At 41.8% G+C, this 25,876-nt stretch overlaps 1 protein-coding gene across 3 annotated transcripts in view; it reads left to right on the top strand.

Annotated features, from left to right (window-relative positions):
• Positions 1–2,748: 2,748 nt before the first annotated feature.
• The window catches only part of LRMDA (leucine rich melanocyte differentiation associated), a 750,926-nt gene continuing 727,798 nt past the window's right edge, over positions 2,749–25,876 (top strand). For all 3 annotated transcript variants that reach the window (XM_063435367.1, XM_063435369.1, XM_063435368.1), the window contains exons 1-2: positions 2,749–2,937; positions 6,802–6,902. In XM_063435367.1, the coding sequence (XP_063291437.1) occupies positions 2,899–2,937; positions 6,802–6,902 (140 nt within the window). In that variant the 5' untranslated portion in view covers positions 2,749–2,898. The remainder of the gene's footprint in view (positions 2,938–6,801; positions 6,903–25,876) is intronic.

Raw genomic sequence — 25,876 nt, 5'->3', positions numbered from 1 at the left:
GAGTATTTCATAAAAATAAAATCTTTATGAAATACTCACATTGACTGTGTTGGAATTTTACTGAAATTCCTACCCATCCCAAGATATATACTGAGAAAGTATAGACTACTTTCCCATAACCCAATGTTATGGGTGGCTAGGATGCCTCACTTTCCACAGGAACTCCAAGCGGACCAAAAATATAGAATTAGACTCCCACAGGAATTGGTTGGAAAAAATCAATCAGCAATTTATTATAAAAAGAGCAAATGACAATATAGATTTTTTGTGATTGCTGTTTTTATTGCTGTATCATTGGGATTTGGTCCCTGAGGAAGTTCAATTTTAAGGAAACGTAACGCGTAGGAGCTATGTTCCTCTAACTTTATACTTTTCTTGAGCTAATGTAATTTGCTCTTTTTATAATAAATTGCTGATTGATATTTTCCAACCAATTCCTGTGGGAGTCTAATTCTATTTTTTTGGTCCGCTTGGAGTTCCTGTGGAAAGTGAGGCACCCTAGCCACCCATAACATCGGGGGTAGGCACCCTTGAGCGCGTTTATACATCTGCATCTTGTGAGTGTACTCCAACTATTGTGCACGATTAATTTATTATTTACTGTACGGCTCTATGTACATTTTTATGTTCCCTATTTAGATCTGGCAAGCCGTATCCCACATGTTCTTTGTATATCCATATTTGTTGTAAAAGGTCGGATACTGGGTCACGATCTTGGGAGGCTGCCTTTTATTTCAGATAAGTATATTGTATACTTATTTACATTGTATTCATTTGATAGTGTTGTATCTGTTTTCTAGTGGCTGTCTCATTGACAGCCGCTAGAGGCGCTTCTGCAATTCTCACTGTGAAAATCACAGTGAGAAGACGCTGGACGTCCATAGGAAAGCATTGAGTAATGCTTTCCTGTGGGTGGTTTGAATGCGCGCGAGGCTCTTGCCACGGATGCGCATTTGGATCTGATGTCGGCAGTGGGTGGATAGTTCCCCAGCACAGAGGGAGCCCGGCACTGGAGAAAGGTAAGTAGCTGAAGGGGTTTTAACTCCTTCAGCACAGTGGGAGGGGGGCCCTGAGGGTGGGGGTGACCTAATGACCCTATAGTGCCAGGAACACAAGTTTGTTTTCCTGGCACTATAGTGGTCCTTTAACCCCTTAATGACACAACTTCTGGAATAAAAGGGAATCATGACGGAATATATCCGTCGTCTGTCCTTAAGGGGTTAAGTAAAACTTACCTTCACCTGCACCCACTGGAGACACACCAGATGTTACTTTGAGGGGAAAAGGAGGTTGCGATATATGCAAATAACACAGAAAGTGACAGATCCACTTTAATATTCCCACTGCAGCGCTGTACTCACAACATATGTGTGGATATGGCACTAATGAAAGAATTTCCACAAGGTGCTTTATTACATTTGTAAAGATTCTTATTGCAGAAATTAAATGGACACTATAGTCACCTGAACAACTTCAGCTTAATGAGGTTGTTCAGGTGAGAACTATAGCTCCCTGCAGTCTCTCATGTAAACACTGTATTTTCTCAGAAAATACAGTGTTTACATTGAAAGCTAGGAACACCTCCAGTTGCAGTTACTCAGAGTGAACCAGAGGGACTTCGGAGTTGATGGAGGCATAATATGCCTCCATCCAGTCAGATGTGCTCTCAGCAGAGCACAGGGCAGCACTGTGCACAGCATCCTGTGATTCAGTATCTCCTCCCTCTGCATGCAGACACTGAACTTTCCTCATAGAGATTCATTGATTCAATTCATCTCTATGAGATGCTGATTGGCCAGGGCTGTGTTTGAATCATGCTGACCCTGATCTGCCTCTTTGTCAGTCTGTCAATCCTATGGAGAAGCACTGTGATTGGATCAGGCTACCACATGTCAGCAGACTGCTTGTTTTTTTGAGACAAACAGCATGCAGATTTACAGCTTCAGGCTTGCATACAGTAAGATTTTTACTATATTTATGGAGGCATGAGGGTCCCAGGGGGGCTAGATGGTGGTGTTAACACTATAGGGTCAGGAATACATGTTTGTGTTCCTGACCCTATAGTGATCCTTTAAAGAATCCAGAAGTAGTAGACTTTTTGGACAGTCATTACATTGCAGTGAATTTTATGCTTACATGAAAAGAACACTCCAAGTACCATCACCACTACAGCTCCCTGTAGCTGTCATATTGCCATGAGTGCCCCTCCCTCCCCACCATTGTAAGGAGTCAAACTCATTTAGAATTATTTGACTTCCTACCTAGGGCCCACCAACCAAGTCCAGTGCTTTGCTTGGGAGAGCAAATGTTAGTTCCTGCTTAGGAGCTTCTGACTTTCTGTGGTCAGTAGTTGAAGCAAGGAGCGGCGCCCGGCAAGACGTCAAACCATTCTAAAACAATCTGACTACTTAGAACATGGAGGTGCAATTGGAACGTTTGCTTTAACACAAACTGAGGTGCCAGTGAGACCACATCCAGACCCTTTTTGTATTTAGAACTTGATGGTAATATAGGGGCTTGTTAATTAAACAGTGATAAAAAAAAATGTACAAAATCAAAGATAACACAGCCACTTCCATGTAGTTCTGCAGTAATGTATTGCTGTATATACTGTGAGCTTATATTGCACCCTGCAGTGAGCTGGACCCCCCCCCCCCCCCATGCTGGAGGTGTGCAGTCCATGCAGGTACACAGGCTTATATAGAGGCGTAGCTCCCAGCATGCACCACGCCACCCGGCAGTGGGGAGACCCGCACGTGCTACGTCAGCTGACCCGCAGTCTCGTGCCCGGCCAGCTGTAGTGAGCCAGCCAGTTAGCTAGCCAGCGCGCGCGCTAACCCCTCCGGGAATCGGGCGACAAGGAACCGAGTTCGGGCGAGCGAGACAGCGACCTGCGACATGGCCGAACAAGGGGAAGAGGTGGTGACAGGCACCCAGGTGAGTGGCACGGGGTCCGGGCGGAAGTGACGCAACGTCACAGGGCGGGAAATCCGGTGGCGTACCTGGCTCCATGCTACTAGGGAGAACCACAACTCCCATGATGCTTTGCCAGTCAGCTGACTAGCTCACTATGCCCAGCCTTGCTTTACAGCAGTTCCTTTCAGCTTTATCCAAACAGTGTGTTAGTGAGCGTGTCCTGCTCCCAGGGATGGGCGGATAATGCTCAGCATAGCAGCCAGCACTGCACTCACTGACACCAGCAGCATGTGTCCACCCACTAACTGGATCCATTAGAACTAAAACATCCATTTATCAGTCCAATCTCTGGCATGTGAGGCACATGGCCCTTAATTGGACTATGGCTTGTCATCACTCAATGCATTCATTTACACACAGGCCTCTGCCCAGGATGGACTAGTGAGTTATACTAAAATCAATGTGAGCTGATACAGTATCTGGAATCCCTGGAAAGTTTTGTTTTATATATTTTTAATCTCTTTTCTTTCTTCTGACCCATGTTTTGAACATAAGAGAATAATAAAAAAAAAAAAAAAGCCATCCATAATCTTTGGTCTATTACAGTTGTCTATTATGTGTGTTGGTAAAAATTAAATAATAAAATAAAATACAAACCTACATAGTGTGATGATTTAAACCTGTTCAGAATCAGAGATAATATATGCCATCCTAAGATTTAGTATTTAAACATCTTCCTTTGGCGTTGGACACGGGAATATTCACTAAAGTCTTAATTATTAAGAATTTAAATCTGGCAACATTTACACAAAAATAGCTGATTTGTAAAGAAATTACCAAGTCGACTATAGTCACAGTTTGCCTAATTTGTTTCTATTCCTTTTTTTTTTGTGTGTGTGTACGTACAGTTAGGACTTTGTAAATAAGCATATTAGTCTTGATACATAATTATGATATTCCATGTTAGCACAGTGCTGTGGATAATCGGTTAGGCAGCAGTGGATACTGTTGCTAGCTGCTTAAATTTTCCATTGTGGCGAGTAGAGGGTTGCATGAAAAAGCAGGATGGCAGGATCTTGTCACAAGAGCTCGGCTGTATGGAGTGATTGGGAAGCGTTGCTAATTTGCAATGCAGGCACTCTGTCAGGGTTATTCACAAAACTAAAAGTGAGAATTCAGTTGAATTTCATATTAAAGCATGTAATAGCCAAACAGGAAACATTCTCACATTTGGCCACTCTTTCAGTTTGGACACTCTGGACTTAAATTTGAAATTCACTTTGAATTCAAACTTTACTAAATAACCCTGAGTGTGCTGAGAGACGGGAGCCAGGTTATGCATATATCCCTGTCCTTTTCACAACAAATCATTAAAGAAATGTGGTTGCATATTGCATGGGGAATAAATGTGGCTGTCAGGTCTATTTGAAATGTTGGTGTCTGAATAATTCTGGTGGAATATACAAGGCTTATTGACATTGAACGTGAAGGCCTTCCTAGCATTGGTGGCATGGGAGGGCTAGCGGGGAGGATTGTGGAAGACATGGTGATAAAGCAGGTGGTATGGAAATTCAGAGGGTTGCTAATGTTGACATGGGGAAGGATGCCTAGTAGTGGTGACATGGGAATGGGAGGACTGGCTATGGTCACATAAGCTTAGGGTGTGGGATGCATTGCAGTGATGACTTTTGGAGAGCTGACTGGGAATATGGTTGGCTATGGTGGCATTACATGTGAAAATAGGGAGCGCTGGGTGGCGATGATGGCATGACAATAGGGAGGGCTGACTGTTGAGACCCTGAAGAGACAATCCAGATCCCTATGGCAATTTTGTTTGCTGAAATGCTTTATGCATGAAGTGTCTTTTTCTTTCTTTCATTGTGCAAAAACTGCAGATTTCAGTAGAAATTGGCACTTGCTTAAATTATTTTACACCCCTGGTCTTCGTGAAGACATTAAAATTGAAATACGCCTTGCTATCTGAACCTTAAAGGAACCTTTTGCGATATACCATAACATCTCCATCGCTACAAAATGGTTATTGGGTGTGGGGGTCCTGGGGCATCGTCTTACGTTCTAAGATCAAGTTTGAAACTTCTGCATTGAAGCCAGGGACAGAGAATGAGGAAGAAGGGCTGAGCAGTCAGGCAACATCTGGATCACTGTGGGATTAACCCTTGTGTATACAGTTTAACATCTTAAGGTAAGACAGCATCCAGAAACTTCAGGCCGCTCTCAAACTACCACTGGCTATCCACAGAGAAAAATGCATGTAAAAGGTACAGAGATTTCGAAACACGATAGTCCTGATCAGCTTGGACACCTTTTCCCTACACAGTGGCATACATCCCAGAGCTATCCTGGGGAGCCATAGGTAGCACTAATGGTTTTGAAGCTCAGGAGCCGGCAGAAATATTTTTAGTGTCTTCTGACTTTTCAGTGCTTGTTGTTCCACCTCATGGTGACTGAATGATTATTTTGTCCATATATATACACAGCATCTGTCCGACATGCTCATCAGCCATTTGCTCAGCAGGCCCAGACTTGACCTCCTGGCACCAAGAATGTGTATCCACCAAAAACTGTGATTATTTCCCACTATATCACTGCCATCTTCCACCAGTTTAATACACTCTATATAATGCATCAATAGAACCATCATCGGCACCTTTTGGATTTCTATTTATTTAATACTAAGTAAGTTGTGGAATATAAAGCAACATTTGTCCATACAATTGTTTATTTTAAAATGGAGCCAAGAATTATCCTGCAACACTAATTGTATTTAGTGTAGTGTGTGTTAACTCTTGACTTGGGGAAATTAATGTTAATATCAGTACAACATCTACAGATGTCTAATTCATTGTTGACCAACATAAGGACCACAGATGTTAAAGTTCTCAGGAGAGTCCTTTAAAACACTAGGTTGATTCCACCAGCAGTTTACCGTGAGTTTCATTAATGTCTTGTGAGAAGTAGAGCTAAGCCTTAATGCATACCTTGTGGGCTGGGCGATACGGATTCCTCGTTGGAGAATGTATATTTCTGGTGCCTATCTGGTGGTTACAGCCATTTGATCCTCTGCAAACAGATTACCATAATCAGACTTCATGGCAACTGATGTAAAAGTACGCTTGAAGACCACACCAATTTTTCCGTTCATAATCTAAATTATAACCTATTTAAGTTGTTGATGTTTATCTGTCCATCGTTATTTTTATTTTTTTCTCATTGAAACCTGGCTAAAGTGTAGAATAGCGCTTAAAATGTTATTATTAATTACTCTTTCGCAGTGCCACTAGCTCTACAGCTCTGCAGTAATTTGCCATACTACCAGGTTAGGTAAACTAGAGGCAAAGCGGAATGAGGTAAGAACGAGCTAAGTTTAAACTTTCTGTGTTATAAGCTCACCTTGTAAGTGTATCCCGTTTGAGACTGGTTTAACCTGTAGTTTTCTGTTTTAGGAAAGCTCAGGAGAGTGGCAGGCTAAGCTTTATAACCATTAAAACTACTGTAGTATTTAGAATGCTGGCATGCTGCTATCCCTATCCCCTGATTCTCTGCCAAATCACTTTTGAACAGGTTGACACAATCTGATGGTCCTACAGGACTCCACAGCTTGGCCCCTCGCTGTCTGTATTTCTCATGTAGAAATTCCACTTCCAAATTAGGAATATAAAGTCTGTCCATATTTGAACTGCATTCATTGTCTAAGGGCATCAGCTGATGCTGAGGGATCCTAGTTTAGTGTTTAACTATTTTAAGACTGTTTGACACAGAACCTGGGGACAGTGCAAAGTCCATGCGTACAGTGATCATTTCATATCTTAAATCTTCTGTTGTGTCTTATAACACATTTTAATTCCTGAATGTTTGTTTTTCCAGGTGTCGTACATAGGAAAAGATTGTACTGCCATTCCAACATTCCTTTCTAGAAAATACGGACATTTTGCCAAGAGACTTGATTTGAGCTTCAATTTGTTAAGGTAAGTCAGACTGAGATCTTCCCCACCTGATGATGCATTGACGATTGACTACAGAGGTTAGTTACATTAGTATTCCTCACAATTTTCTTCTGATGATGTTGCATACTCATGCTTGGATGTTGGCTGTGTGTTGAACAGTAAACCATAAAACCTGTAAGGTGACATTAGAACAATCATAGAGGTCTGACACTTTGACATCACATAGAGTGATTGTGTAGGAAATGAGATGCAAACACACTCTGCTTCAATACTAACCCATGGTGCAGATCCAGATCTGAGGCTGGCAAACCCAAATATATAAGTAGCAAATCAAAAATGTATCCAGGCTCTTGAGGGTAGTGAATGTCAGGTTTATTGAAGATCAGCGTAACAAATACAGCAGCATTTTGACCTTAAGAAAAGTCTTTATCAAATTTGTTGTTGATCAATGACAAGATTAGAAGTTAAATCATTTATTTAATTGCTAGACTGTAACACATCAAAATGTGACAATGTCCAAAAAGTTCATTTAAATATGCCCAGTTTTGGCAGTTTGACAAAAATAAAGGCCTTTTGTGCATTAGTAAGTAATGTTATTAGTATGGCTGGGCTTAACATTTGAAAGCCCAGAATACCATCTGCAAGAAGACAAAGCATAAACAGAGACAATCCAGGGTCAAAATAAGGAGCAACGAAGAACCAGCCAAGGTTTAGGGTCACAGAAGTCAGAATAGCGCTACAAACAAAGCCACCTTTGACTAGGCATTGAACAAACTTGTGCGTTGTCTTAATTAGCCCAAGAACAAGTACTGTTGGACAGCGTCAAATTATGACACCAGGATTTCTGATGCTGATATTATTAAAAAGACACGGCTAAAAAAAATTTATACAAGTCATAGGTGTTTTAAAAAGCTGCCATATTGGAGTGGCCTGGGCAGAAAGAATGCCAGAATGATGCACAGCATCAGTACATGAACCATGATAGAATCTAGGTATGGCAGAGGCCATGGCACCACGCTGTCCAAATTTGGCTAGATTTTTGAAGATAAAGCAGAAGTGAAAATTCCACATTATACCTGCAGCAGCGGATGGGCAAGACAGTGGGTTCATTGAAACGCTTAAAGTGGTTTAAAAAAAACAGATTACATACAACTACTTTTTGTACCATAACCATCATACAATCCTATTTATGGTGATTACTTATCCCATTAAGAAAGCTATAGTACGTGCATTGGGAACAAATGGCTATCAGATTATACTTAGCCCATCCATCACAGGAATATTGCTGGATCAAGCTTGTGATTAGCATACAGTTGGACAATGTAGAACAATCCTTAAAAAGGAATATGTGCCTAATCAATGGTCTCTCTCTTGCAGTGGTGGCTTCTTCATAGGGGCACTTAGGACAACATCCCACCAGTTAATTGTTCTTTTTTCATAATAAAAAAATAAAATAAAATTTTTTATTGCCAGTGGTAAAAGACAGAGCTACTGACATTGTTTCTCTAAGCCTGGTTTACTTGGAAATGTCTACTATAATTGAAAACGTACACCATACTGTGATAAATGCTCGCTCTTCTTCTTTCATTGCGGCACACACTGATTCACTAACAACAAATGATGGCTCTCTGGATAAACTGTTGAGAATGTGAGTTGTGTATATTTAGAACTTTGGTCTTTGTGAAACCAATGGGTAAAAGTATTCATACAAATTTATTAAAACAAAACAAAACTGCAAAACGGTAGCGATGTTTTGAATCTGTGCAGGAGAGGGAGGTTATACACCACTTTGGAATATCTAATCCTAAAGGCCAATGCTGGAAAACTGCAGGCTTCTTCCAAAAAGGAGGCATTAGGGCTACATTTCCTTCAAAGTGTAAGACATCCTTTATATTGACAAGTGATCTCAGTATGACACCAGTTTGCTTCAATTTTATTCATGAAAGCTTTTCTATAAACCTTGGTTAAGCACAAATCGAGTTTTACGAACCTGTCAGACAAGTTAGTTTGAATGTCACGTGTAAATCATGTACATCATATGAACTGTATAATGCTAGTTAACTCTAGATCTGCCGTGGATAGGCCTGGAGGCGTGCTTTCATGCTCTTATGTCATAGCATGAAACTGGACAATTCTGTATGTGTTTTGGACTTCTTCCGTTAATCATCAGAAGAAATGCATGTCATTCATTGTGGCAGGAAGGTTTTAAACATAGTGGACATACTGTAGCATACCATTAAATGAGATTTGTTCTAGGTGTCAGCCTTCACTTCATTCAAATAACGATGAATGAACATGCTTGTCTGTTCATGAGTTCTTCTGTTTAGTTAGTTAGTTGGGTGAGACTCTGCACTGTATATAATCTGTAAACTTGTAGCAGGCCTCTCTAACCTACTGTATCACATTGTTTCTCAAACTCTTACATCTATCTATCTATATATATATCTAATTTATTTCTGTGCAAAAGCTTAAGGCCACCCAAGAAAGTGTATGGAATGCAATTTAGCTGGCCTTTTAAGGGTTACCCCAAGCATCATGACCAACTCAGTGATTTGTTTATCATGCTATAATATTGAAATGTATACAATTCTTGTCTTTTCCTCAATAAAATAATATAAAATACATTTCAGTGATTTTGAAGCGGTCCTGGTGCTTAGAATATGTATGTGCAGCATTTCAGTTTGTAAAAACTGCACATTCAGAAATGTAGCAGCTTGTAACTCCAACAGTGTAATTTGCCACTTTTGAACAAGACTTTCGGCTGGCTAATGTGAATTCTGTGCAAATTTAGGTATGTGTCATTGTCCTGCTCTGCATGCTGGATACAGATGATGCCGGCACTACCCACCCTCCATGCTGCCAAATTTTCGTCTGAGCCTATCTTCCTTACAAGTTCATTGCTTTGGTATTCTATTTCATTCTGACCCTAATTTTACACCCGATATCCTGTCTGTTACAAAATACCGTCATTTTTACCTTGGACACATTGCCCACATTTACCCCTTTCTTACTTTTTTGTTTACACTCTTGAAATTTCGTGCACAAACTACTGTAACTCTCTTAGTTGGTCTCTCCAGGACCCACATGGTTTTTCTACACGAATGTTCCTGTCAGGCTTAATTGCCTCTCTTGTCGCTCCTTTCACACCCACCTTGTTTGCCAATGATTACCTTGACTTTCTGTACCCTTTAAAATTTACTTCACATTTAACATTTGCCTCCCAAGCTCTTACCACTCTACCCCACATTATATATTGTCATCCTTTTAATTAATTCATGGGTAAAGCCTTTCACAGTCACTCTGCTCTGGCAGTGACTGTCTCCTGTCTCAGTGGTTCTCAATGACCGCGCCATTCCTGTGGAACATCCTGCCTAACCCCTCATCTTTAGTCCTTAAGAACCCTTTTAATAGATTGTCAACAAGAGGGCCCAACATTTTTTTTCATTAATATTGCGAATGGGGAAAAAGTGGCCTTATTGGGTTGGGTGTACGTTCCTTCTTTGTTATAGAAGAACGGATGAAACTAGAAAAAGGAAAAAGTGACCCTCAATTTTTAACAGGAGGCAGTTTCATGTTTTATAAGAGATAGACCTCATCCTCTCTAACGTAACTAAATAGGTTCTATATATAAAAAAATAAAAAAAAATACAACAAAAAACCCACAATGTATAGAGGAGTAATTGGAGGAGGAGTTTCAAAATCTCCATTTGCTCAAAGAAGCCTCAATTGGAAACCTCATGTGGTCTGACTATGCCCCTATTTTTTTTTTTAAAAACATCGACCTTCAAGAAGACCTCAGGTGGTATGTCAATTGACATCTAAATGAGACTCTCCTTGACGACCCACGGGTGACTGAGGACCTATACACGACACTTTCTCACTATTTCACAGAAAATTGCACATCTGACACGACTGACCCCTGGATATGGGAAGCGCACAAGGGGGTGTTTCAGGGCATTTTAATTTAATGGGGATCTCGACTTAAAAGGGAATGAAGAGAGAAAATACACTCCCTCACCAGAGTAATACATGACGCAGCGATTAGCCACAAACCGATCCTATCCCAAGAGAATTTTCAGCGCCTAATGGCGAATAGCTTAAAACTCCAATCCCTTCTTACACTAGAGGCACAGAGAGCGGTCCAGATGACACGGAGCTCCTTTTACGCATATGGAAATAAGAGTGGGAAACTATTGGCCAGGGCACTGAAAGCATATTTTCAGAAAACTTTCATAATTAAAAATAAAGACGGGAGCTGATGTAACACCACAGATACAATAGCTGCATCCTTTAGGGATTTCTATCATGATCTTTATTTTACCTCCCCTAGACCGCACCTCCTGTGAACTAGAGGACTATTGCTCCATGAACATCCCACTTAAGGTCCCTAATTCTACAGCAGATCAATTAGCAACCTAGTTTACCCCAGAGGAACTTTCGTTAGTAATTAAAACCATGGCAAAGGGCAAAAGCCCAGGCCCAGATGGCCAAACTGCACATTATTATCAACTCTTCCAGACTATCCTTGGACCTCATTTATTTAGGACACTTAATGGATTAGCTCCATACGCCCAACCTTCAACCTCCTATGCTGAGAGCAGTGATTACAGTTATACATAAAACAGGGAAGGACCCAGAGGTTATGGTTTGTTAATGGATACCCTGGGATGTACGATAAAGTAGTTCACCCCGCTCAAAAAAAGAAGGGAAAGGAAAGGGGATAAAACGCTTTTCTAATTCTTATACATTTTGTACCACGCAAGATTAAGTCAAAAGATGTATTATCAACATCATTGTGTTAACCTCTTTGGACAAAGGCTAAATAGTGATCATTAACACATCTATTTTAAATTTCTCCTCTGTGGTTACTTTTAAACCTATTTTAATGTTGCAAGAGAGCATCGTATATTATAATTAATGTTGACTGTACCCCTGTATCCCTATACTCTTTTAAATCCTATGCCAAGTAAGATGATTGTTAGACTCCATGAAATAACATAGACTTGGGAACAATATGAATTGTACTTGCCAAATATCTGCATTTAATATGTTTATTATCAATGTGGTTTTTTTTTTTTATCATTGTCGTCTTAAAGACGACAGATTGTGTCACTGCTGGTGGTATATTTCTGGTCCATCTAATAGTGAAGGAGTAAGTGTAGGATCAATTTGGAAAGGTAGCATAATGGTTACCATGTAATTATGGGGAATCAAGGGTAAGAAGTAGACAACAGAAGAAAAGGGGAATGGAGTTATCTCTCTATAGTCAGAATTGCATATTTATCAGTGCGGATGGCTGTTATTAATGTAGCTGTCACACGGAAACACATTTTCTGCATTAAATCCATTTAGTATGTGCATTATTTGGCCTGGAATGCCATGAGGACATCAAAGCCCCTTTACGAATAAGAGCGCAGTGCCCTGCTGTGGAAGCAGAAGGAAGCTTGATCAATAAACCTGACATGTTAATGCAGAGCAAATAGAATAAAAGATATATATATATTTTTTTTTTTTTTTGGACAAGACATGAAAAATCACCTTGTGGCAGCTGGCAGACTGAAGCAGTAACTGCACAGACTGTGGCAACGTTGATCTGACAAGCAAAAAGGAGAGATGATGGCTAGAAGTTGGATTTCTTTCTAACTTTTATATATATATTTTTCCCCCCCTTTTTTTTTTCATGACCTGTCAGTTTTTGAAGGTGTCTGAATGGCCTGCTTAAAAAAATAATAAAAAAATTGTCATGTGAAAATTGTAGTCTCGGGTAGTTATGGCGCAGTTATGTCTTCCCTGATTCTAAATGCTGTGGGTTTTTTAATTGATTTCACTTTAGCTGCTGAAACTGTCAGGCATTCATAATCTGCAAGTCCTATAGATGCAGCGCTGGTATGTCATGCTTCAATGTGTAGTTATCAGAAAATTAATATCCTTAATGAACTGGTGCTTTCAAGCTAACAGGGCGTAAAATCCAACTTACCCTTTTCAATTGCTAATAGCGTATCAGACCCCCCCCCCCCCCCTTTCTGCCTTTTTATTTAGTTTGGAGAAATGCCTTCCAACAGCCTGATTCTTTTGATGCCCGACAAAATGCCAGCTTTGCTGTGGGTATATTGCGCGATCAATTACAATAAATATAGTAATTACACTGGAGTTAGTAATTAACATAATTGTAGTCAATTACTACAAATATAGTGCACAGCTAAATAAATGAGAGGGGAGAAATTAGCAAGCTAATTGATTTATCTTTATAATCGCTTTACTCCTTGTTCCATAGAATTGGCAGCTGAGGGTGTTTTCTTGTGTCCTGCCCTGCTCACTGGAATTTAACATTTTGCAAATAAGTCCAGTGTTGACAAGTGCATTTTTGCAACAGAGGAGGTGATGTGGTTTTTGTACAACCCATTGGGGGCTAATGTATGGTTTTCTTGTTTTGTTTGTTCTCACAGCTCATGATAATAGCATACAAATACTCATCCCCCCCCCCCCCATTTTTTTAATGTTTTATTTATTATGTAAACCTGTATGCTATCTCTCTCATTGTGTTCACTCTTATTGTGAGTTAACAAACAAGTCTGTTTGTCAAGGATTTCTTAGTACTAGCTGCTATTTAGAAGCTGTTGTATTGATTTTGTATACACAACATTTGTATTAAATAGAATTTTAAATGCATATAGTGGTCGAGCAAAACAGAACCGGAAAGCTAGTTTTTTTTAAAATTCTTTATTTATTCCAGTACAAGACATCACAAGCACTACACATACAGCAGCATATGATTTTGAATAAACAAGCATGTACACTGTGATCATGACATGCTACAGTAGCAAAATGAGTTAACAGGCAAGGTCACCCAAATCCCGTAACCAGAGACTGGTAAGGTGTAAGTACGTCTCTAATTCTCAAGGTAGGTCGCAACTCTATGTAAGCTTGGATATCCCGCCGTGGTTTTAATGGTATATAAAACAGTACACAGATAACATATGATAAATGATGACCGCACACGTGTTACAAAGAGAATAATAGGGATAAAACGACAGTGCTTAGCACAGGAGCATATTATCTTTCCCATGACTCTATCGTTACCCGCTTGTATTTCCAATATGTGCGATCGGGCCATAAAAATAAGGAGCTAAGAGTTGAAAGAGAAAGAATAGAGGAAGTGCCTCGAAAGTCTGAGGTCTTAGAAAAGGGGGTGGAGGGAACGGGGGGGGGGGGTGAGTGAGTCCGATGAGTGTTGCCCGATAAAAAGGTGTCTTGAGTAGTGTGCTATCCTTTCGCCGCTTTCCCCCAGAGGAGTCTGTATTATCTCTCCCTGTGGCCAGGTCAAGTCAATATAATGCACCACCTTTCTCAAATGACCCCAGAGGTGAGTTTGGATGCCCTAACTCATCCTTCCTATCTCAGTCGCTTGCAGTGCTATTTGTCCAGGGGCTCCAGATTTTATCGAATTTCTTCATTGTCCCCCTGACCTGTGCCGTTAGCTTATCCATCAGGAAAGTATCTTTTATTTTCTGTTTTACCATCGCTATTGTAGGAGTCTCCCTCTGCAGCCACACCTGCGCTAGGGCTCTTCTAGCCGCCAGGTTTATTTTTTGGACAAGGGTTTGTTCCGTTTTTGTCCAACCATCCATGGATCTGGACAGCAGATACACCCATGGGTCTAGTTTCGGAAAGCTAGTTTTTATATGGTATATAATGAAAAACAGGTGTTTGGTTAATATGGTGATAACTCATATCAAGCCATAGTTTTAGATTTGTGTGCCTTTTTATTCAGTCACCAAAAGATGACCCGGCAACAGTTTGCCCCCTTTCACGTCTTTGTTAAGTCTCCAAACATTATGGAAGGTCCATCCATTGAGACATTTAGTTTTTCTGTACTTTGTACACAATTCCTTAAAGCCCTCCATCCTTTCTGGGCTCCCTTAGTTTAAGTCTCTACCACACAGCAGGCATCAAACTAAGTGCATGACTCCCCAGCAAGCTCCTAACAAAGAACCCAAAGTCCATAAGTTCCAGACTCCTCCACCCCATTTACCACTGGAGCCTCTACTAGACTTATTACTGCAACAACCAGTCTGTGAAGACCAAATACCTTACTGCCAGTCTGTTGGGCACCCATGTTTATTGTACAGTAGGTGCATGGCAGTGGGCCACTTGCCTAATTTATAGAAACATTGACTGCATGTCAATCTACCTGTCATAGCATTGATCCGGAATTAGGAAGATGTGTCAATCTATACCAGGGATTGGTCAATACTGATATTGCATGTTGCCACCAATGTGACGGACCAAAATGTGGGGAACAGGATGACAATTGTTACAAGCCAATGATAATGCAGTACAGTAGGTGACACTCCCACACATTACACACAATCACTCCCCTCAGCCTGGGAGATAATTGAGTCAAGTTCTGTATGTAACTCCATTATCTCCAGGCAGAATTTTTTTTTTATAAAGTATGTAAAGTACCCCAATATACAACATACCCCCCTAAAAGTCTCCCTTACTGGAAGACTCTTTTTTTGGACCGACCGCACGCTTGCTTTCATGCCCAAAACAGTTCCAGAGAATCCGGCTGTGTGGCCAGTCTATTTCAAATAGTCGAAGTTCCATGAACTCGACGACAAAACACCGCTGACCAAGTTCGACTAAACAAGATGGCCACCGCCATGTGTTCGACTATACGAATGTGACCACCCATCCGTTTGTCAATTTTGGCTGCGGTTAACTACCAGCCTGGGAGGTAAATAGGCTGCACACTCCACTTGCGTGTGGTCCAGCTGTTGGGTGGTTTGAAGTGGCACTTCGAAAGTTCGAAGAACAACCGTCCAAAGTCCCAATAGGTACAAATAGAGTTGTTAACCACAATAAATTAAAGAGGCCATAGTCACAGGGTAAAAGGCTGGCAAGTAGTACCCTCCAAACCCCAGTGGCGAAGTGGCTTTCGCCACAGTGCCATAAGATATAATGTCTTGTCCATGTGAGCCAGTAAAATGAATCTCACCCTAGCCCAAATGGGGGAGGGAGTGGGGCTGGCAGCATAATATATTAATGCCTAAATGGGACACTCTTGGGGCCTTAAACCTTAGTCCCCATCCAAACAAAAATGATCTAACTCACATATTCTACAACTTGGTGATTCCACTGGCTTCAACTATTGCTTTTCTACCAATGACCTCATTCATTATTGTGTTGCTCAGATCCCGATCAGTAGTATAACTTTTGTGATGTGTAATTCCACCAACTATGTAATGATGCATATAAACATCTCTTTCAAAAGCTGTGTATTTAGGTTACCAGGAGTATTCAAGCAGACTTCAGCAGACATTGATTATTTGAGAAAGCATTAGTTATGGGCAATTATTTAACCTTAAAGAAAGTAGTAAGCGTGATTTTCAAAATTTGAGATATCAAGAACCTTTTCAAAAAGTATTACTTTATTATTTATTCTTGAAATCCTCTGAACATTGACTACAATTACTCTGAGAATGCACATACTTATAGTATATAGTGAATTACGCTGGTCCGTTTTATTTTTTTTAAAACCCCTTTTTTACATAGCATTTATTACATCTCACCCTCTACCCAGAAGCAACTCTGTATTTTCAAGTTGCACTACATGTTGTGTATGGAAAAGAAAGAGATGACATGACTCTAATATGTTTCTTTCTGTGTGTGGTTCCCTCTGAAATCCGTTTGCTAAATTAAATATTTATATGCAAAGATCCTCTTGAATTATTTAAAATCCGAAGACTAAAGACTTTTCTGGTGAGATTTCATATTTTTTTTATTAAATAAGAGCTTTTAGGGCTTGTAGGGGATTATGATGAAAAGACATAATACAATTATGTATATTGTTTCTTATTGGTCTCTGAACGTTATCCCCTTAAGGACACAGCTTCAGAAAGAAATGGGATTCATGACAGAAAATTTCCGTCCATAATGGGGGTTCTTCTGCTGCCCCCACTTCTGAAGTTGCAGTTTGGTCCTCTTTATTGCAACTTGGGAAACTGACCTGCTTGCTAATCACTTACTAAATTACGTGGCATAAGCAATGATTATAAAGATAATATAATAAAGATAAAGATATTTGTGTGATCAAGTGCACGAAGACGGATGTTGGTTTTTGTTTTTAGTTTTTTTTTTAGTTTTGCCTTGTTTTTTTCATATTTCTTGGTTATCTAACTAGTCTAGGTATTGGAAATGAATTCTACTCCATTCCAGCAGGGATGTGGATCCAACATGGACCATTGGTGGTCCTTAAGGCGTGGGTTAAGAAGCACTGATAAATTGTGTGGTATAGGTATTTTCTTACGTTTACACTACTGTTGCAATTTTCTTTTTCCTATGTTTGAACGTTCGATTAAAAATTCCCAGATTTTACTAGTAACATGACGTAAAGTCATGATTTTATTAAAGACACGGAGGCGAGTATTATGCATAACTCTTTCTTTATTTCCTCAGCAGCAAAAGATAGAGGAATATAAATATTATCAGAATGAAAGAAAAAACTGTATAGGTACCACAGGCAACCAATCACATAACAGAGGAAGTGACTATATAAGGCCTGTGTCTCCCACAATCCCCCTCTTTCTTGCGAAAACCGAAGACCAGGTAAAACGAACGATATCCCACTTGGCCATAACAGGAAACGGGAACAATCCGATAACTTCAAGCTAAAAAAGAGAGAGAAATATGGTAATAACCAAACTCCAAACTGTGGACTTACCAAGCAGAACTGAGATCTGGAAAAACAAAATACAAAATATAATTAGTATAAAATATTAAAAATAGTCCACTCAATTCACATAAAACAGACCAAATTGCAACATACCTGAAGAGTCCAATCGCATCCCACCCGTAGACCCCACACCGGGAAGGTGGGAGGGAATAATATTCGCCTCCGTGTCTTTAATAAAATCATGATTTTACGTCCTGTTACTAGGCCCCTGCCAAGAGTTCCAGGCAGTTGATGTGTAACGACTTCTCTGTGTCGGACCATCTGCCTCCTGTGGAAATGTCGCCACAACGAGCGCCCCAGCCGTGCAAGCTGGCATCGGACTCTATCACCACGTCCGGAACGGAACCGAAAATTGCCCTTCCGTACCAAGCTTCCATGTGTGCCAGCCACCACACCAACTCGTCCCTGGATTCCTCGTCTAAACGTATCCGGGATTCATAGGATTGACCCAATCGGAGGTGTGACCACTTGAGCCGTTGGAGAGCCCGGTAATGTAGTGGACCTGGGAATATCGCTTGAATGGAGGCTGCAAGCAGTCCGATGAGCCTTGCTGATTGACAAATCCGAAGCTCGCAGAGATCATTGAAGTTCCTTTTGGATTGCCTTCATCTTGGATTACGGCAAGTACCGGAATTGTTGGACGGAATCCACTTGGAAACCCAAAAACTCCATTGACTGGGCAGGGGTCAGGACCGACTTGTCCCAGTTGATCAGAAAATCCATGTTTTGTAAAAGGGTGATTGTCCAGTCCAAATGCAGCAGCAGACATTCCTTCGATTGGGACATGAGCAGGATGTCGTCCAGGTAAATAATCAGGCGTACCCCCCCCGGGTACGGAGGAACGCCACCACCGGCTTCATGATCTTGGTGAAGCACCAAAGGGCCGAGAAGAGACCGAACGGCAGGCATGTAAAACGCCAACGCCGTCCGTGCCAGGTGAAGTGAAGGTAGTCTCTGTACTCCACCGCGATGGGAACCGTGAAGTACGCGTCCTTCAGATCCAACTTGGCCAACCAGTCTGACTGTCGCAGAAGATCCCTGAGGCAATGTATACCTTTCATCTGAAAGTGTTGGTAACGCAAGAATGCGTTGAGAGGACGGAGATTTATCACCGAGCGAACCCTGCCCCCTTTCTTGGGCACTAGGAAAAGATTGCTCGTAAAGCCCGAAGCGGCGAACGGCAACTCTTCGATGGCGCCCTGGGACAACATCTCCTCGACTTTAAAATCATCTCGTCCTGATCCGGTGGGAGAGATAGCTCCCTGGGGATAGAAAACTGGACAGGCAGGGAAACAAACTCTAGGTGATAACCCCTTACGCATTGCAGAACCCAAGCACCTGAGGTTATATCTGTCCACCCTTGGTAGAATAATTCTAGCCTCCCCGCCACCCGTACATGAGCGAGAGGGGAAGAAAGGGTACTCACCATAAGGACGTCTGCAGCGCCACCACGGCCGGAAAGAAGGGAGGTGTCCTTGGATCCTGAAATCCTCAGGAAGGAAAGAAGGAACCTCTGGTGGCACGGAAACCACGGCCGGGTGGACGGTTCCTGCTACACCCGGCCCCTCCGAAAACCTTGGGTGCGAACACGCGCTTCATGTTCGCCTGCGCTTTGTCAATTGCCGTAAAGGTCTTGACATAAGAACCCATGTCCTTCACGAAGGAGGTGCCGAACAACATTCCTTCATTCCTTCATCAGCCGGATCAGGCTCCGCCACTGTCATAGCGGCCAATTTAGGGTCGATCTTCAGGAGAATCGCCTTACGTCTCTCTGAAGACATAGCCGTATTAGCGTTCCCCAAAAGGCAAATAGCCCGTTGGACCCATCCAATGGCCACATCTACATCCAAAACTGAGTCCCCAGCTCTGGCGGCGTCAAGAAGCTTGTACAGCTTTGACAGCGGGCCCAGTGTATCCAGGATCTTGTCCTGGCATCCCTTCCGGGAGTGGTCAAGACCCTTCTTGGATTTCCAGCCCGACTTATTCAGGAACTGAGCAATCTGGGGGTCAATGTCTGAGGTTTTACAGGCTGCGTCTGGGAGGGAAGGCCTTGGGCACTTGGCGTGCAACTTATTGCGGCCTTCTTTAGACAGGGGTGTGCGCATACGTTTAGCCACATATTGGGAGATATGATCTGGAGGGACCCATTCAGCAGACCGCGGGTGACGGAGGTCATCCGGGTCGAACAGGGGGTTACCCTGTGGATCAAAAAGCGCCTTACCATCCCCAGTGGGGCCCATCACCTTACCCCGGGCATTGGCAGAGGACCCAGAAGGGGTTAAACCCGTAGGGGGTAGGTCCTCACCCGACTCATCCTCTACAAGGGAGTCGTACTCCCTAACATCGGAATCATCCTCCACACTACGGTTGGTATCCAACCCATCATCCAGGGCTCTAGCCCGTTTCCATAATCTAGCCTTTTTAGCCCAGCCAGGGGCTCTTTTTCGCGTGGGAGGAGCGCCATCTGTGACCGCCTCTAGCGTGTCAGTCATGGCAGGTAAAACCTGCATCGAGGAGTGGGAGATGATATGTCTAGACTTGGCCTTCGCCTTACGAGTTCCAGGCACAGTCTGGGCAGGGGAAGGGGACCCCACACCCAGGGGGGCAGGGGTTGCCAGGGAAGGCAAAATCATAGAGTGCAGTGACTGGGAAAAGGAAGAGGAAACAGCCCCCATGGCTGAGGCAATCGCCTTCTGTAGGGAGGAAGCCATAGTGGCCTCTAACAGGGCCTGGAATTCTTGAGAGGCCATAGCACCCTCAGGGTTATCAATGTTAAAATCCCCAGAGGGATCAACAGGCCCATCCTCCCTATCCTGCATAGTGGGTAACCGTCACCAAGTAAATGGGGCACTGAGACTAAACTATAAGAATAAACACCATATAGAAGGGTTGATTAACCCACAGCAAAGAGTGCAGCAAACAGGACCTGATTGTTGGTGTACTCAGGGGACCCAGAGGACAAAGTGACCGACCGCACGGCAGCACAGCGAGCGATACACGGACCGCCCAAAATGGTCGCAGCACGTGGAGGAGTGCGCTCGCGGCCAGGCTCCCGGCGGGGGAAGGGGCGCGTGCACCTACCTGCGCGGGCAGAAAGTGAGCGCACCCAGCCGCGGCCGCAAGAAGAAAAACCGCCGCAGCAGAGGGGCAGCGCCAGGTCCCGTGTGGGAAACACGGGAATAGAGGAAGGCAGAGAACAGAGCCAGCAACCGAGGGAAAAACCCTCAGGGGCCACCCAAGTACACCAACGAGATGAAGGTTAAACACAGATGCACAAATAATGTAAATAACAATATGAAAAACAATAGTACAAATAAGATGCAATGATCAAGAGAGAACAAAATACTTAGCTGTCTGAGGAAGCAGCAAAGAAAGAGGGGGATTGTGGGAGACACAGGCCTTATATAGTCACTTCCTCTGTTATGTGATTGGTTGCCTGTGTACCTAAACAGTTTTTTCTTTCATTTTGATAATATTTATATTCCTCTATCTTTGCTGCTGAGGAAATAAAGAAAGAGTTACGCATAATATGAGCCTCCATGTCTTTAATAAAATTTGATTTGGGTAGTACACATCTTAAATGCCTATATGGAAAATGTATATTGCCAGCTGCTCTGTCCTAACAATTGTTGGTTCTCCATACCAAAATTGGGGCTGCCAGTCCAGCAGCACTGTATGCCAGAAAAAGGAGGCGTTGACACATGGTACTATGCTAAACAGTACCACAGGTATTTTCAAATCTAAAATGTACTTTGATTGTGTGTGTGATGGAAAAATATACAGTTCAGCAACAAGTAAAATGACAAGCCGGGTTGATGTGTTTCGTGTCTTAATGTCACTTTTTTAAGCATCCACTTTTTTTTTTTTCTCCACTTCCCACCAGCTAGTAGAGAGACACGTATCACAAGTTTTAAGCACACTAAAACTAAAATTTTAGAATTACAATGAATTACAAAAAAAGTAGTATCATATTAGACATGGAGGTAGGGGCAAATGTCTTTTTGGTGTGTTCTAAATATTTAATTTGTGTCATACGTTTCTATTGACATCCAAACCAGCATGGAACAAGGAGACTGTGGCGGAAACAGCCTCGCCACTGGGCATTGGAGAAGACTGATTGCCAGCCTCCTGCCCTGTGACTATGGCCCCATGTTGAAATGCTTGATTTTCCCCTGCAAAGACCCAAAAGCCGGGTCATTCGGTACTTTCCCTATGTGAGCAGTGTTACCCCAGATAGCTATGCCATGGAGCCCATTCGTATAACGAAAGACTATGGGAAAGACTTTGGCTCCATGGTAATTGAACTGTATGTATGTGATTTGAGCGCCATTCAGTAATAATGTGCGCTCAGATCTAAGCTATCTGAATGTACCTGTTTTATGCAATAGCTGCACAGTTATATGTTTTTATGTATTTTATTGTATTTTGCTACCATGTGGCTAATGAAGTTTTGCCTCTGTCCTTGGAGATAATTGGATTACTTCCCAATTATCTCCAGGATAGAAGACTCTGTGGAACTGGTTTTCGGCAGAAAAGCCATGCTTCATTTGGTCACAAAGCACGTTGATCTAACTTGTGACCCACTGGACCAATTTGTATGATTTTGACGTATGTTGGTATTTGGAGTATGCTGATTCTGAAAATGTAAGTGAATGTGATGCATACTTTTAAAGTTATGAATATTGTTTAAAACTGTATTTTCCTGCCTGTGATAATTATATTAACCCATTGTGTAAGGTAATTGTATCACAGGCAGAGGGCAGGATTTTGTGTGGGAGTGTCTGAGTGTATTGTATGTGTTTATTGGTTGTTCTTCAAAACCCTGTGGGCAGTACTATGTTTGTAGAATGTGAATAAAAGAGGCTGTATGGGCCAGTACAGTCAGTTCTACTTCAACCTCAATTTGGAGTGGCGTCTCTTATTTAGGGGAATCTGCTACAAGGGATTGCTATGCTTGTCATACTCCCTTGCTAAATCACTACTAAGCTCTTGTAAGAGCTTGTTCCTGCCTTGCTCTCTGGAGGAGTCTACGGTGGTTATGGTGTCTGCTGCAGTGCTTAGAGTCCTCAGGAAGCGCTAGGAGCATCCATCAACGGAGGTACCCAGTCGGGGTGCCAGGTGATCCGTTACAGAGACCTTACTGGAGCTATTTTCCTTGATTTTTGCAAAGGTCTTTGACACAGTAGACCACGACATTCTACTGCCCAAACTAGAAAACTCGGGTATTGGTGATTGTCCGCTAACCTGGTTTCGATCATATGTATCGGGTCGATCACAATATGTTTACATTTCTGACAGCGACTCCTTCCCTCTCCCAGTCACGTGTGGTGTTCCATTCTCAGCCCCCTAGTATTCACATTATTTATAAATAATCTGCCAAATGTCTGCACATAATCAAATGTACACATGTACGCAGACAACACCGTAATCTATGCAAGCAAATCCGATCTACCGCAGCTCGAGGCTGTGCTCCAAGACCAGTTCAGAGTTAGAAAAGTGGATCACAAAGAACAAATTCTTCCTAAACACTGACAGAACTGTCACAATGATCTTTGGAACAGTACCTAAATTACACAAATTACAAAATTCCCACCTACCCATCAAAACAAAATCAAATGGCACACTGACCGCAGCCCACTCTTTCAATACCTGGCTATGTTGTTATACCCCAATCTATCTTTGGCCTCTACATAGAAAAACTTGCATCTAAACTTTAGCCAAAACTAGGGGCCCTGTACAGAAACAAATCCTGCCTAAGCCCTACAGTAAAGGAAAAGATTGTACAGCAAAAGCTGATGCCAATCATTGATTATGGGGATGTAGTATATGCACCTGCACCGCAATCCCACATTAATAAACTCAATACATTGTATAACTCGTTCTGCCGCTTTGTGCTACAATGTAATTACATAACCCACCATGGTGACATGCTAAAAGACTAAACTGGCTGTCGCTGGAATCCCGACGCACCCTTCATCTTTCCAGCTTTGTGTTTTAAGAGATTTTCTGGGAAGCTCCCACCCTACCTGAGCAGAATGCTCTCTTCAGCTGTTTCCACTTTCTATAACCTCCGATCCAGTATCATCACTTTATTTAGTCTACCTCAATACAAAAAGAAAGCAGCTCGATCCTCCTTCTCCTACAGAGCACCGCATTTATGGAACGACCTCCCGCACAAATTAAAATATTCCCCAGGCCTAAATCCTTTCAGAGATCCCTCTCTACATACCTCAAAACAGAATGCACTTGTCATGGATGATTCTATATTTCCTACCTGTTCTATGTTAAATTTTTTATATATTGTGTATTAATATTGTTTTTGTAATTTATTGTATCAATGCAATGTTTTGTGGACCCAGGACATACTTGAAAACATGAGAAATCTCAATGTATCCTTCCTGGTAAAATATTTTATAAATATAGTAGCTAATGAAATTCTTCCTACATGAAGATAACCAAACTTGCTTCACAACTGTTGTATATGAATTCTGCTTTTACAGTGAGGAAAAAAGGTATTTGATCCCCTGCTGATTTTGAACATTTGCCCACTGACAAAGAAATGATCAGTCTATAATTTTAATGGTAGGTGCACTTTAACAGCGAAAGACAAAATAACAAAAATAAATCCAGAAAAACGCATGTCTAAAAGTTATAAATTGATTTACATGTTAATGAGTGAAATAAGTATTTGAGCCCTTCGACTTAGTACTTGTTGGCAATCACAGAGGTCAGACATTTCTTGTGGTTAGTCACCAGGTTTGCACACATCTCAGGAGGGATTTTGTCCCACTCCTCTTTGCAGATCCTTTCCAAATCATTAAGGTTTTGAGGCTGACGTTTGGCAACTCAAACCTTCAGCTCCATCCACAGATTTTCTATGGGATTAAGGTCTGGAGACTGGCTAGGCCACTCCATAACCTTAATGTGCTTCTTCTGAGACACTCCTTTGTTGCCTTGGCTGTGTGTTTTGGGTCATTGTCATGCTGGAATACCCATCCACGACCCATTTTCAATGCCCTGGCTGAAGGAAGGAGGTTCTCACCCAAGATTTGACGGTACATGGCCCCATCCATCGTCCCTTTGATACAGTGCAATTGTTCTGTCCCCTTGGCAGAAAAACACCCCCAAAGCATAATGTTTCCACCTCCATGTTGGATGGTGTTCTTGGGGTCATAGGCAGCATTCTTCCTCCTCCAAACATGGTGAGCTGAGTTGATGCCAAAGAGCTTGATTATAGACTGATCATTTCTTTGTCAGTGGGAAAATGTTCAAAATCAGCAGGGGATCAAATACTTTTTTTCCCTCACTGTATCTAATTTTCATGGAAACCAGAGACGAGTTGGCTTCCAATGCCCAAGCCACATCTACTGATGATAAGCATGTCTTTTTGTTTCACCCCGATTATTTTTCACTTTTGACTATTCTGTTCCATGAGTTTATTTTCTGTCTCCCGATTTGCGGTACGTAATATTTCTCCTCTAATTATCTGGGTGAAGTGCTACTCGCAACAGTGCCAAAGATCCATAACTTACTGTTGTGGTGTATCACCAAATTAATATAAATATTACACAAGGTTCGTCTACATTAAAAGGTATTTATTTAGAAGGCAACAACACAATACTATAAATGTATCACACACAGCCCAGACCCACGGAGCAACAACCCTTTTAAATCTATCTATCTATATAGTAATCCCCTTCCCCACACGTTTGATCTCACCCACGGTTAGGCCTTCACCATCCACCAAGGAAGAAAAGGAAGCAATAGAGTATAACAGGGTTCACCAAGATAGCACGTGGCGTCTGCACATCTGCCGTGCAGCAGAGCCAAAAAGGAACAGAGAGGAATGAGGATAAAGGGGGAGTGGTTATCTCTTTCCTGACTTGTAAAGGTATTGAATTACCATATCAAAGGTTAAGCTTATCCCCCTGTAAGAAAGATCTACATGAACTTGGTCACATGACCCCTGGTCACCATGTTAGTTTGATGACAGAATGTCACCACAACTGTATCTAGTATATTTATATATATATATATATATATATATATTTTTTTTTTAACAATGTCGACCGGCTGTATGTGCTTGGTATGTAGTGCAGAATTTTAATGACTGGCAAATTTTAAAGAGGCACAAAACTATGGCCTAGATTTCTATATTCTGGGACAATCTTTTCAAATGATTTCCTATTTTTGGATAAACTTTTAAAATGACTTGATATTTTGAAAAAATATCTTTTAATATTTTGAAGGGGGCGAA

The sequence above is a fragment of the Pelobates fuscus genome, chromosome 10, assembly GCF_036172605.1.
Source record: "Pelobates fuscus isolate aPelFus1 chromosome 10, aPelFus1.pri, whole genome shotgun sequence".
NCBI lineage: Eukaryota > Metazoa > Chordata > Amphibia > Anura > Pelobatidae > Pelobates > Pelobates fuscus.
The sequence above is the reverse complement of the archived record's forward strand: the minus strand, read 5'-3'. Positions and strand labels throughout refer to the sequence as shown.